A 13,512-nucleotide genomic window follows, 5' to 3' on the forward strand; every position below is an offset into this window, starting at 1 on the left:
CAAAGACAATCTTTTCAACAAATGGAGCTGGAACAACTAGACATCTACATGCAAAAAAAAAAAAAAGTGAAGCTAGATACAGATTTTTATCTTTCACAAAGATTAACTCAAAATGGATCATACACCTATGTGTAACATGCAAAACTATAAAACTCCTAGAAGATAATAACAAAGGAGAAAACCCAGATGGCTTGGATATGCCATGACTTTTTAGATACAACACCAAAGGCACAATCCATGGAAGAAATGATTGAGAAGCTGGACTTCATTAAAATTAAAACTTCTGCTCTATTAAGGACAACGTCAAGAGTGAGAGGACAAGCCACAGACTGTGAGAAAGTATTTGCAAAAGACACATCTAATAAAGAGCTGTTATCCAAAAATACTATTTATAAAAACTAAAAATTCAACCTTAAGAAAACAAATCTGTAGTTTCTATTGTGGCTCAGGGGTAACAAACCCAATTAGTATCCATGAGGACATGGGTTTGATCCCTGGCCCTGCTAAGTGGGTTAAGGATCCTGTGTTGCTCTGAGATGTGTAGACTGCAGACAACAGCTCAGATCTGGTGTTGCTGTGGCTGTGCCTGCCAGTGTAGGTCAGCAGTTGCAGCTCCGATTCCACCCCTAGCCTGGGAACTTGTACATGCTGAGGGTGGGGCCCTAAAAAGACAAAAAAGAAAAGAAATCTGATTTAAAAGTGTATCACAGACCTTAAAGGACATTTTACCAAAGAAGATATACAATGGCAAATAAGCATATGAAAAGATGCTATGTGTCACCTGTCATCAGAGAAAGGTAAATTAAAACAACAATGAGACAGCACTGCAAGTCTATTACAATGGCCAAAATTCAGATCCCTGACAGTACTAACTACTGGCAAGGATGTAGAGTATCAAGAACTCTCATGCACTGCTGGTGGGAATGCAAAGCAGTACAGCCACTCTGGAAGACAGCTTGGTAGTTTCTTACAAAACTAAACATATTCTTATTATACAATCCAGCCATCACATCCCTTGGTATTTATCCAAAGAAGTTGAAAACTTAAATCCACACAAAAACCTGCTCATGGATGTTTACAGTAGCTTTATTTATAACTGCCAATACATGGAAGCAACTAAGATACTTATCAGTAGGCAAACGAATAAACAAACCATGGTTCCTTCAGATAGCAAAATATTATTCAGTGCTAAAAAGAAATGAGCTATCAGGTCCTGAAAATACATGAAAGAACCTTAAATGCATGTTAGTAAGTGAAAAAAAAAGCCAATCTGAAAAGGCCATACAGTGTATTATTCCAACTATATGACTTTCAGGAAAAGTTAAAACTATGGTGTAAAAGATCAGTGGTTGCCACAGTTTGGGGGAGTGGAGAGAGGGAATGGGCAGAGGATAGAGGCTTTTTAGGGCAGTTAAAATACTCTGTATGATACCATAATGATGGACATATGCCATTACACATTTATTCAAAATCAAGGCATGTACACAACATAAAGAGTGAAACATAGTGTAAACTATAGACTTTCAGTGAATTAGTGTTGATGTGGGTTCATCAATTGTACCAAATGCACCACCCTGGCAGGGGATGTTGATAATGGATGAGGCTCTATGCATGTGTGGAAGCAGGAGGATATGGGAGATATCTTTCAGCTCAGTTTTGTTGTGACCCTAATACTAACTCAAAAAAACACAAAGTCTTAAAAATTATTTCTAATATGGTTATTATGAATTTTTGAACCCAACCGAAACTGAATCTTTGTCAGTCAGGTATATGTGTAGTTAGTACCTGGCTGACCAGTTTATTCCAAGACCAGCATCAGAAGACCTTGTCCCCAAAGTCTACACAACTATCTAAAAACTATGGTACTTTGGGTAAATAATTTTATCCCCAAATTAGCACATTAATAACAACCACACAGTATTATGAATACTAAATTAATTAATGTGTATAAAGAGTCCAGGATATAATAGGCTTGGAGAAAACTCTATTTCCTTCCTTCTTTTCTACCAAGTTTCCACTTAGTTACACATTATGATTTTAACTTGGAACCAGAGTGGCTTGGATATTGCACTTTTCCATTAAGTTCAAGCAAAAATTCTCTCCAAATTCCTGCAGCTTGCGCAGAACGCTTCTAGTCAAGAGTTAGCTTTCAAAATTATTTGGTTACAGTATCACAATTCTTCAGACAATATTGAATGATTTTCTGTTCACACTGTAATTGAACACCTATTATTTTATTGATTTATCTCCCATCACTATTGGTGGATTTTATCCTAGGACTTGGCTAATCATGTATTTTCTGAATAGATCAGTTATTGGGACTGAATGTATGGTAATATTGGGACAAATTACCTGGAAATAGCTGGAAAATTCCAGAAACTGCTAGACATTTTAATTGTTCAGGTTTGCTTCTAGTTTAAGAGTGCCTGAACCTTATTTGGCATTTCACAGATGCATCTGAAAGAACATAATTCAGAATGTCCACTTCTAAGGTTATAAAATATTATTTTTCAGATTTAGCTCAGAGGTGGTATGGCTGTAACTAATTTCTGGAAGAAATGTATTAAGGACTAATTTCAGGCTGGGATCAACAAATACACAAAATTTTCTGCATGAAAAACATGATGCCCAGACTCAGAAGATTATATAGATTTTTGTTAATTAGTCAATGAAAGATAGGCAGAAACTACAAACAGGAATTACTACAAATCTGAATTATCTAGAAATTTATTTTTAATTCATTACCACTCTGATATAGATATACATGCATACATCATAGAAATGTAATGCCCTCTATATTCAGCTCAGAGATGAGCAGATTTGTTTAGCAATGGAGAATATTCCCTAAATGGAGTAATTTCTTTCTGTCACTTACTTCTAGTTATCTCTCAGCTACCACAGGGTAGATAAGGGACCTGATGAACAAGTTCTTCAATTTTCCTTGATAGATCCAGGGGGACAATTTGCTTTAGATACAAATAAACGATTAATGCAACATCCTTCTTAACAAGTGAGTGCCTCAGGTTAGAGAAGCAATATGTCTGAAGAATTAAAGTAGGTAGTGACAGCTATGGGATGAATACATGAATGATACCAAGGGTTTCCTGTCAACTGAAAAAATTAAAACACTGTTAAGTGGCAAATCAATGGGTGACACCTCCATTGATTGTCTCAATGAAAAAATATTAATTATCATAGAGAAACAGACATTAATGAAAAATTAAATTACAAATAATAGCTACAGTATTGTTACATACGCTAAACCATATATATAATCACATGCCTTATATTTCTAAAATAATTTTGAAATTAATATTTGCTATATATAATTTTTCTCATACTAATTTTAGAGCAGATAAAATATGAAAATCTCATTGAATAACCCATGGGAAGAGACTTAAATACAATACTCCAATTCAGCTGGACAGCTGCACTTGGCATGAGAAGAAAACCATGGTCCCTCAGTATAGGAACATTTACTGGCAGACAATCTATATATATCCTAAATTTAGGCAGCACAAGAGAAAGTAAAGGTCTCCACTGAAGATAGTGCTACTATAGGGCTTGGACACAGAATACAGATTCTGTATTTTACAGATAGTTACATGACCCAAAGTCTGTAACAAGACATGTCAAAGATGGAAGAGTTGTGGTTTGATGTGAGATGGACAGAAGCAGCCTCTTAAAGTGGTCCCCCAGGTGTGGGAAAATGGAGGTAACTTTGCTACTCTCCATGCTAAGTGGCAGGGAGTGGGTACTTGTCATCTCTCTCACTTAGGAATATAATTTGTTTGTTTTTATTTTTAAAAATTTTATTGGAATATAGTTGACTTATAAAGTTGTATTAATTTCAGGCATAGAGCAAAGCAAATCACTCACTTGGGAATGGATTTGAGGCACAGGAGCAAGTGTTTCTGCAGCACTGTGCTTGGTACTCTAGAACCTAATAACTTGCAAACCTAAAGTAGGTACTCTCTTTTCTCACAATGGTAAAGGTGCAAGGGCACTTCCCACCATCCCTCCTTCCTAACAGAGACAGGACTATTACACATTGGATATGTAGGATGAGACTGAACCAAGTACTATTCTCTTGTGGTGATGCAGGGAGTTGAAGGCTGGTCATAGCAAAAAGCAGACAAAAGTGTTGCAAAACTACACAGAGCCCCATTTCTCTTCCATTCAGGCTCAACCTCTGAAGAAAAGTGATTTCCTTCTGATTTATCAGGAGTGACTTTTTTAAGAAAAGACTAACATAGCTTAAATTAAAATCTAATTAGCAGGAGTTCCCGTCGTGGTGCAGTGGTTAACAAATCCAACTAGGAACCATGAGGTTGCGGTTCCGTCCCTGCCCTTGCTCAGTGGGTTAAGGATCCGGTGTTGCTGTGAGCTGTGGTGTAGGTTGCAGACGCGGCTCGGATCCTGCATTGCTATGGCTCTGGCGTAGGCTGGAGTCTATAGCTCCAATTTGACCCCTAGCCTGGGAACTTCCATATGCCGCAGGAGCAGCCCAAGAAATAGTAAAAAGACGAAAAAAAAATTCTAATTAGCAATATTATCGATAAAATTCAGGCTCATTACCACTTTTCCTGAGTAAGAACAGAGGTACAAACCTTGAATTTTCTTCTCACTTCTGCTATTTTTTGTTCTATTCCCTCTGTTTTAAATCTGGTTAGGTGGAAAACAGCACCAATATTATAAGCTTCCTTGTATAGTTGTCTAAGAAAATCTTCATTTTTTGACCTCAGCTTCAACAAAGTTTGGATTTCAGACTCAAACTCTGATTTTTTCCTTATACTGTAAAACATAAAGCAAAAAGAGTATACTGAGGAAAGTATATTTAATAATAGTAAAAAAGGAACAGAGTCATATTTATGTTGCCAAAAATACAAAACAGAATACTTAATTCAAACTTGAATAGAAAAAATTAATATCTCCAAATTCCATTTATTTTTCTGCTTCTGATAGCTATTCTAATCGTCAGACTGTGCTCAATCTCAGGAGACTTAGTATATTAATAAGAAAGGCCTAGGGAGCCAAGATGCTCAAATGTCAGAGTATTTATTTCCTTCTATAGCAATTCATCCTTTCTAAGCCTATATAACATAACTACTAAGAATAATCAAATATGAGAAAAAAATCAGTCCAAGAAAAAGATAAACAAAACTCAACAAAAGAAAACAACTAAAACAAAACTGTCAAAAAGAAAGCCAATAGCTAAGGGAGAAGAATTAATATAGGAGAAAATTGAGCATTAATGTCATTACAAGATCCTCAAAGACACAGAGAAATGCCAGGCTCTATGGAAAATTAGTTATTTCCTGTCCAGTGTGGATCCCATCTTTGTACCAAATATATATTATTGAGGCATAACATATAAGAAGAAAACACAAAAATATATATAGCTATACTCACAAATGAGGTAGCCGTGTCTGTACAATAGAAATGAAGTTGGAAAGCAAAGCAGGAGTTGAGGAAAAGCAGCAAGAAACTAGCTGAAGATATTCCATCATATGGGTTACCAGGTCAGGGTTCACTGGATCATTGCAGGGGTCTGTGTGTTAACTGTTTGTGAAAGAACCAACTCACTGAAAGGGGCTATAGGTCCCACCAAACCCAGGGCATGGAAAAGAAGAACCAAAGACCAAGAATTCAGCCAATGGGTAAAAGAGGAATCAGAAGAGAAATAAAAAAAAAAAATACCTTGAAACAAGTTAAAATGAAAACATAGCATACCAAAATTTATGGGATATAGCAAAAAGACTCTTAAGAGGGAAGTTTATAATGATAAATTCCTATATTAAAAAAAAGATTCAAATAAAATGCCTAATTTTATACCTCAAAAACTGGAAAAATAAGAACAAACTAGGGGAATTCCAGTCGTGGTGCAATGGAAAGGAATCTGACTGGGAACCATGAGGTTGCAGTTTGATCCCTGGCCTCACTCAGTGGGTTAAAGATCCAGTGTTGCCGTGAGCTGTGGTGTAGGTAGCCAACGTGGCTCGGATCCTGCATTGCTATGGCTGTGACCTAGGCCGGCAGTTGTAGCTCCAATTGGACACCTAGCCTGGCAACCTCCACATGCTACAAAGAGTGCAGCCCTAAAAAGAAGAAAAAAATTAAAAAATAAAAGAACAAACTAGGCCCAAAGTTATGAGAAGAAAAGACATAACAATCAGGGCAGAAATTAGTGAAATAAACCAAAAACAATGGAAGAGATCATCAACAGAAAGAAGTGTGTTTTTTAAAATATATAAAATTGGTAAACCTTCATCTATACTAAATAAGAAAAAAAGAGAGAGAACTCTTGAGTAAATAAAATCAGAAATGAAAGGGGTCATATTATCTGATATTACAGATACAGAAAGAATCAAAGGGACAATTACGAAAAATTGTATGCCAAAATTTAGATAACCTAGAAGAAATGCATACATTTCTAGAAACATATAACCTATAGAATCATGAAGAAGTAGAAAATATGAACAGACCAATAATAAGTAAGAAAACTGAATCAGTAAACAAAAACTCTCAATGAAACAAAAGCTCATGACTTGATCACATTACTAAATTCCACCAAAAGAACTAACACCAATCGTTTGGAAACTTTTCCCAAAAACTGAAGAGAGGGAACCCTTACAAACTAATTTATGAGGACAGATTTACCTTAAAATTGTGGCCAGAAAAGTTACTAAAAGAAAAGACAGTGCCCAGCACCACCCACCCCCTGGAAGAGCTTGGCGGCCCGGAAGCGTTGGGGCAAGCCCTGCCTGGTTACAGTAAGTCTGCCACCATTGCGGCATGGATCTGCTAGTCCTGCCCACCCTTGGGAAGTCCTCCTTTGCTTCAGAGTGACCCTGCTGGCCCCGCCCACACTCAGGAAATGCCCTCCTGCCTCAAAGGCCAGCCAACACCGCCAGCCCTCAGGAAACACACCACAGCAGTTCCAGGGCAAACCCTGCCTAGCCACGGGGAGTGCACCTTCACCACAAAAAGAAAACAACAAGCAAGATGAAGAAGCTCAGAAACCATTCCCAGTTAAACCAACAGGAGAACTCACCTAAAGCAGTCAACAATGAAACAGACCTCTGCAGTCTGACAGACTTGGAGTTCAAAAGGGAGATAGTGAAAATACTGAAGGAATTAAGAGAAGATATGAACACTAATGCAGACTCCCTCAGAAAGGAAATATAAAATATGAGGAGCCAAGAAAAATTAGAAAATTCATTTGCAGAGATAAAAACTGAGCTAAGGGCAGTAAAACCAGAATGAATAATGCAGAATGATTTAGTGATGTGGAAGATAGAATAATGGAAATCACCCAAACAAGACAGCAGACAGAAAACCAAACAAAAAACCATGAAAGCAATATAAGAGACCTATGGAATAATATAAAGAGGGCCAATATATGCCTAATAGGAATTCCAGAAGGAGAAGAAAAAGATAAGGGGATTTTAAATATATTTGAAGAAATTATCCCTGGAAACTTCTCAAATCTAAATGATACTTATTTCAAGATACAGAGGGCCCCAAATAAGTTGAACCCAAATAGACCCACACCAAGACACGTTATAATAAAAATGGCAAATGTTAATGATAAAGAGAGGATCCTAAAGGCAGCAAAAGAAAAGCAAAGTGTCACTTATAAGGGAACCCCCATAAGGTTATCAGCTGATTTCTCTGCAGAAACTCTACAGGCAAGGAGGGAATGGCAAGAGATAGTTAAAGCACTGAAAGGAAAAAAATATGCAACCTAGAATACTCTATCCAACAAGAATATCATTTAAAATAGAAGAGGAAATAAAAATTTCTTCCAACAAACAAAAGCTAAAAGAATACAACAATACAAAACCCATTCTCTAAATCAAAAAAAAAAAAAAAAAGAGGAAGAACTAGGATGGAGGAAACCACAATCACAGCAGTCACTCAAATAAGCCAGCATACAGATCTAATCATGAAGATGTTTAAAACAAAATAAAATTAAAAAGAAAAAAGGAGACATCAAAATCATAAAATGTGGGCAAGGGAAGTAAGGAAATCTATAGATTCTTTTTTTAATTTTCTTTTTTTTATTTTATTATGGTAATGAAGTGTTTGAACCTACAGGACTATCAGGCTAAAACACACAATTATAGGAAGCGGTTAATATACTTAAAAAATAGGGAAAGCACAAATCAAAACCAAACATTACATTCACAAAAAATGAAAAGAAAAATACTCAAGCAGAAAATAACTGGAGACCATCCAACCAAAAAAAAGAAAGGAAGAATGGAGAATCATAGAATCAACTGGAAAATGAGGTTTAAAATGGCAATAAATAATAACTTATCAATTATCACCTTAAATGTCAATGGACTGAATGCTCCAATCAAAAGACAGAGTGTCAGACTGGATAAAAAAGCAAGAGCCTACAATACGCTGTCTATAAGAGACTCACCTTAGGGCAAAGGGCACATAAATTGACGGAAAAAGATATGCATGCCAATGGATAAGACAGGAATACAGGAGTTTTAATACTCATATCAGACAAAATAGACTTTAAAATGAAGGCCATAAAGACAAAGAAGGACACTATTTAATGGTTAAAGGATCCATTCAAGAAGAGGATATTACTATCGTCAACATATATGCCCCAAATATAGGAGCACCCAGATACATACAACAAATACTAACAGACATAAAGGGAGAAGTTGATGGTAATACAATCATAGTAGGAGACTTTAACATCCCACTCACATCAATGGACAGATCCTCTAGACAGAAAACCAATAAAGTAGCAGAGACCCTAAAGGAAATAAGAGAAAAGTTAAGACTTAATTGACATCTTCAGGACACTATATCCAAAAAAATCAGAACACACATTCTTCTCAAGCGCACATGGAACATTCTCAAGAATTGATCACATATTGGGGCACAAAGCTAACTTAAAACAAATTTAGGAGCACAGAAATTATTTCAAGTATCTTCTCTGTCCACAATGGCATGAAAGTAGAAATCAGCCACAGGAAAAGAAATGAGAAAAAACCTACTACATGGAGAGTAAACAACATGCTACTAAAAAACCAATGGGTCAATGAGGAAATCAAGAAGGAAATTTAAAAATACCTTAAGACAAATGATAATGAAGGCACAACCTCTCAAAATCAGTGGGATACCACAAAAGCAGTGCTCAGAGGGAAATTCATAGTAATATGGGCCTTCCTCAAAAAAGAAGAAAAATCTCAAATTGACAACTTAACCCACCACCTAAATGAATTAGAAAAAGAAGAAGAAAAACAACAACAACAACAACAACAACAACAAAACCCTAAGGTCAGCAGAAGGAAGGAAATAATAAAGATCAAAGAGAAAATTAATAAAATAGAGATTCAAAAAACAACAGAAAAAATTAATAAAACCAAGAACTGGTTCTGTGAAAAGGTAAACAACATTGACAAACCTCTGGCTAGACTCACTAAGAAGAGGAAAGAAAGAACCCAAATAAACAAAATTATAAATGAAAAAGGAGAAATCACAATGGATACTGCAGAAATACAAAAAACCATAAGAGAATACTATGAACAATTATATGCCAACAAATTTAACAAACTGGAAAAAATGGACAACTTTCTAGATACTTACAGCCTTCCAAAACTGAATCAAGAAGAAATAGACCAAGTGAACAGACTGATCACTAGAAATGAAATTGAATATGTCATAAAAACACTCCCTACAAATAAAAGTCCAAGACCAGATGGCTTCACAGGCAAATTCTACCAAACATACAGAGGAACTGGTGCCTGTCCTCCTTAAACTTTTTCAAAAGGCTAAAGAAGAACAAACACTCCCAAAGACATTCTATGATACCACTGTCACCCTAATTCCAAAACCAGACAAAGATACAACCAAAAAAGAAAACTATGGGCCACTATCATTGATGAATACAGATGCAAAAATTCTCAACAAAATTCTAGCCAACCGAATCCAACAACATATCAAAAAGATCATACACCATGACCAGGTAGGATTCATCCCAGGTGCACAAGGATGGTTCAACATATGCAAATCAATCAATGTCATACACCACATTAACAAAAGTCAAAAACCATATGATCATCTCAATACGTGCAGAGAAAGCATTTGACAAAGTCCAACATCCATTCATGATCAGGACTCTCGCCAAATTGGGTACAGAGGGAACATTTCTGACCATAATCAAAGCCATTTATGACAAACCCACAGCAAATATAATACTCAGTGGAGAAAAACTGAAAGCCTTCTCACTCAAACCTGGAACAAGAAAGGGATGCCCACTCTCACCACTGCTATTCGACATATTTTTAGAAGTCCTAGCCATAGCAATTAGACAAACAAAAGAAATAAAAGGCATCCAAATAGGAAGAGAAGAGATAAAACTGTCACTGTATGCAGACAACATGATACTATACATAGAAACCCCTAGGGAATCAACCCCAAAACTATCTGAACTGATTAACAAATTCAGCAAAGTAGCAGGATATAAGACTAACATTCAAAAATCAGTTACATTTCTGTATACTAACAGTGAAATAATAGAAAAGGATACAGAAATATAATACCTTTTAAAATTGCACCCAAAAAAATCAAATACCTGGAAATATACCTGATCACGGAGGTAAAGGTCTTATATGCTGAGAACCATAAAACATTAATCAAGGAAATTAAAGAAGATGTAAAGAAATGGAAAGATATTCCATACTCCTGGGTTGGAAAAAATAATATTGTAAAAATAGCCATACTACCCAAAGCAATCTACAGATTCAATGCAATTCCTATCAAATTACCCATGACATTTTTCACAGAACTAGAACAAACAACCCAAAAATTTAGATGGAACCACAAAAGACCCAGAATTGCTGAAGCAATCCTGAGAAACAAAAATCAAGCAGGAGGCATAACTCTCCCAGACCTCAGGCAGTATTTCAAAGCCGCAGTCATCAAAACAGTGTGGTACTGGTACCAAAACAGACATACAGACCAATGGAACAGAATAGAGAACCCAAAAATAAACCCTGATACGTATGGTCAATTAATCTTTGACAAAGGTGGTATCTCATGGTAGTTTTGATTTGCATTTCTCTTATAGTCAGCGATGCTGAGCATTTTTTCATGTGTTTGTTGGCCATCTGTATATCTTCTTTGGAGAAATGTCTATTCAGGTCTTTTGCCCATTTTTCCATTGATTGATTGGCTTTTTTGCTGTTGGGTTGTATAAGTTGTTTATATATTCTAGAGATTAAGCCCTTGTCCATTGCATCATTTGAAACTATTTTCTCCCATTCTGTAAGTTGTCTTTTTGTTTTCTTTTGGGTTTCCTTTGCTGTGCAAAAGCTTTTCAGTTTGATGAGGTCCCATGGGTTTATTTTTGCTCTAATTTCTATTGCTTTGGGAGACTTACCTGAGAAAATATTCATGATGTTGATGTCAGAGAGTGTTTTGCCTATGTTTTCTCCTAGGAGTTTGATGGTGTCCTGTTGTATATTTGAGTCTTTCAGCCATTTGGAGTTTATTTTTGTGCATGGTGTGAGGGTGTGTTCTAGTTTCATTGCTTTGCATGCAGCTGTCCAGGTTTCCCAGCAATGCTTGCTGAATAGACTTTCTTTTTCCCATTTTATGTTCTTGCCTCCCTTGTCAAAGATTAATTGACCATAGGTGTCAGGGTTTATTTCCGGATTCTCTATCTGTTCCATTGGTTTGTCTGTCTCTTTTGGTACCAATACCACACTGTTTTGATGACTGTGGCTTTGTAGTATTTCTTGAACTCTGGGAGAGTTATGCCTCCTGCTTGGTTTTTGTTTCTCAGGATTGCTTTGGCGATTCTGGGTCTTTTGTTGTTCCATATAAATGTTTGGCCATCATTAATAAATCCACAAATAACAAGTGCTGGAGGGGCTGTGGAGAAAAGGGAACCCTCCTCCACTGTTGGGGGGAATGTAAACTGGTACAGCCACTATGGAGAACACTTTGGAGATACCTTAGAAATCTATACATAGAACTTCCATATGACCCTGCAATCCCACTCTTGGGCATCTATCCGGACAAAACTCTACTTAAAAGAGACACATGCACCCGCATGTTCATTGCAGCACTATTCACAATAGCCAGGACATGGAAACAACCCAAATGTCCATCGACAGATGATTGGATTCGGAAGCGGTGGTATATATACACAATGGAATACTACTCAGCCATAAAAAAGAATGACATAATGCCATTTGCAGCAACATGGATGGAACTAGAGAATCTCATCCTGAGTGAAATGAGCCAGAAAGACAAAGACAAATACCATATGATATCACGTATAACTGGAATCTAATATCCAGCACAAATGAACATCTCCTCAGAAAAGAAAATCATGGACTTGGAGAAGAGACCTGTGGTTGCCTGATGGGAGGGGGAGGGAGTGGGAGGGATCGGGAGCTTGGGCTTATCAGAGACAACTTAGAATAGATTTATAAGGAGATCCTGCTGAATAGTATTGAGAACTATGTCTAGATACTCATGTTGCAACAGAAGAAAGGATGGGGGAAAAACTGTAATTGTAATGTATACATGTAAGGATAACCTGACCCCCTTGCTGTACAGTGGGAAAATAAAAAAAAAAAAATCTTTGACAAAGGAGGCAAGAGCATAAAATGGGAAAAAGAAAGTCTATTTAGCAAGTATTGCTGGGAAAACTGGACAGCTGCATACATATCAACGAAACCAGAACACACTCTCACACCACACACAAAAATAAACTCAAAATTGCTGAAAGAGTCAAATATAAGACAAGACACCATCAAACTCCTAGAAGAGAACATAGGCAAAACATTCTTTGACATCAACCTTACACATATTTTCTGAGGTCAGTCTCCCAAGGCAACAAAAATAAGAACAAAAATAAATCAATGGGACCTAATCAAACTGACAAGCTTTTGCACAGCAAAGGAAACCCAAAAGAAAATAAAAAGACAACTTACAGAACAGGAGAAAATGGTTTCAAACGATGCAACAGACAAGGGCTTAATCTCTAGAATATACAAGCAACTTACACAACTCAACAGCAAAAAAGCCAACAACCCAACTGAAAGATGGGCAAAGGATCTGAATAGATAGTTCTCCAAGGAAGATGTACAGATAGCTAACAAGCACATGAAAAAATGCTCAGCATCACTGATTATTAGTGAAATGCAAATCAAAACTACCAAAAGATACCACCTCACACCAGTCAGAATGGCCATCATTAATAAGTCCACAAATAACAAGTGCTAGAGAGGGTGTGGAGAAAAGGGAACCTCCTGCACTGTTGGTGGGAATGTAAGATGGTACAGCCACTATGGAGAACAGTATGGAAGTACCTTAGAAATCTATACATAGAACTTCCATATGACTCAGCAATTCCACTCTTGGGCATATATTCAGACAAAACTTTCCTTGAAAAAGACACAAGCACCCGCATGTTCATTGCAGCTCTATTCACAATAGCCAAGACATGGAAACAACCCAAATGTCCAATGA

The 13,512-nt window shown here is 36.6% G+C and overlaps 1 protein-coding gene across 1 annotated transcript in view; it reads right to left on the minus strand.

Annotated features, from left to right (window-relative positions):
* The window catches only part of CCDC178 (coiled-coil domain containing 178), a 421,961-nt gene that overhangs the window by 305,123 nt on the left and 103,326 nt on the right, over positions 1–13,512 (minus strand). Inside the window, exon 12 of the mRNA XM_021097611.1 lies at positions 4,611–4,794. Coding sequence (XP_020953270.1) covers positions 4,611–4,794 — 184 coding nt within the window. The remainder of the gene's footprint in view (positions 1–4,610; positions 4,795–13,512) is intronic.

This window comes from Sus scrofa, chromosome 6 (genome assembly GCF_000003025.6).
Source record: "Sus scrofa isolate TJ Tabasco breed Duroc chromosome 6, Sscrofa11.1, whole genome shotgun sequence".
NCBI lineage: Eukaryota > Metazoa > Chordata > Mammalia > Artiodactyla > Suidae > Sus > Sus scrofa.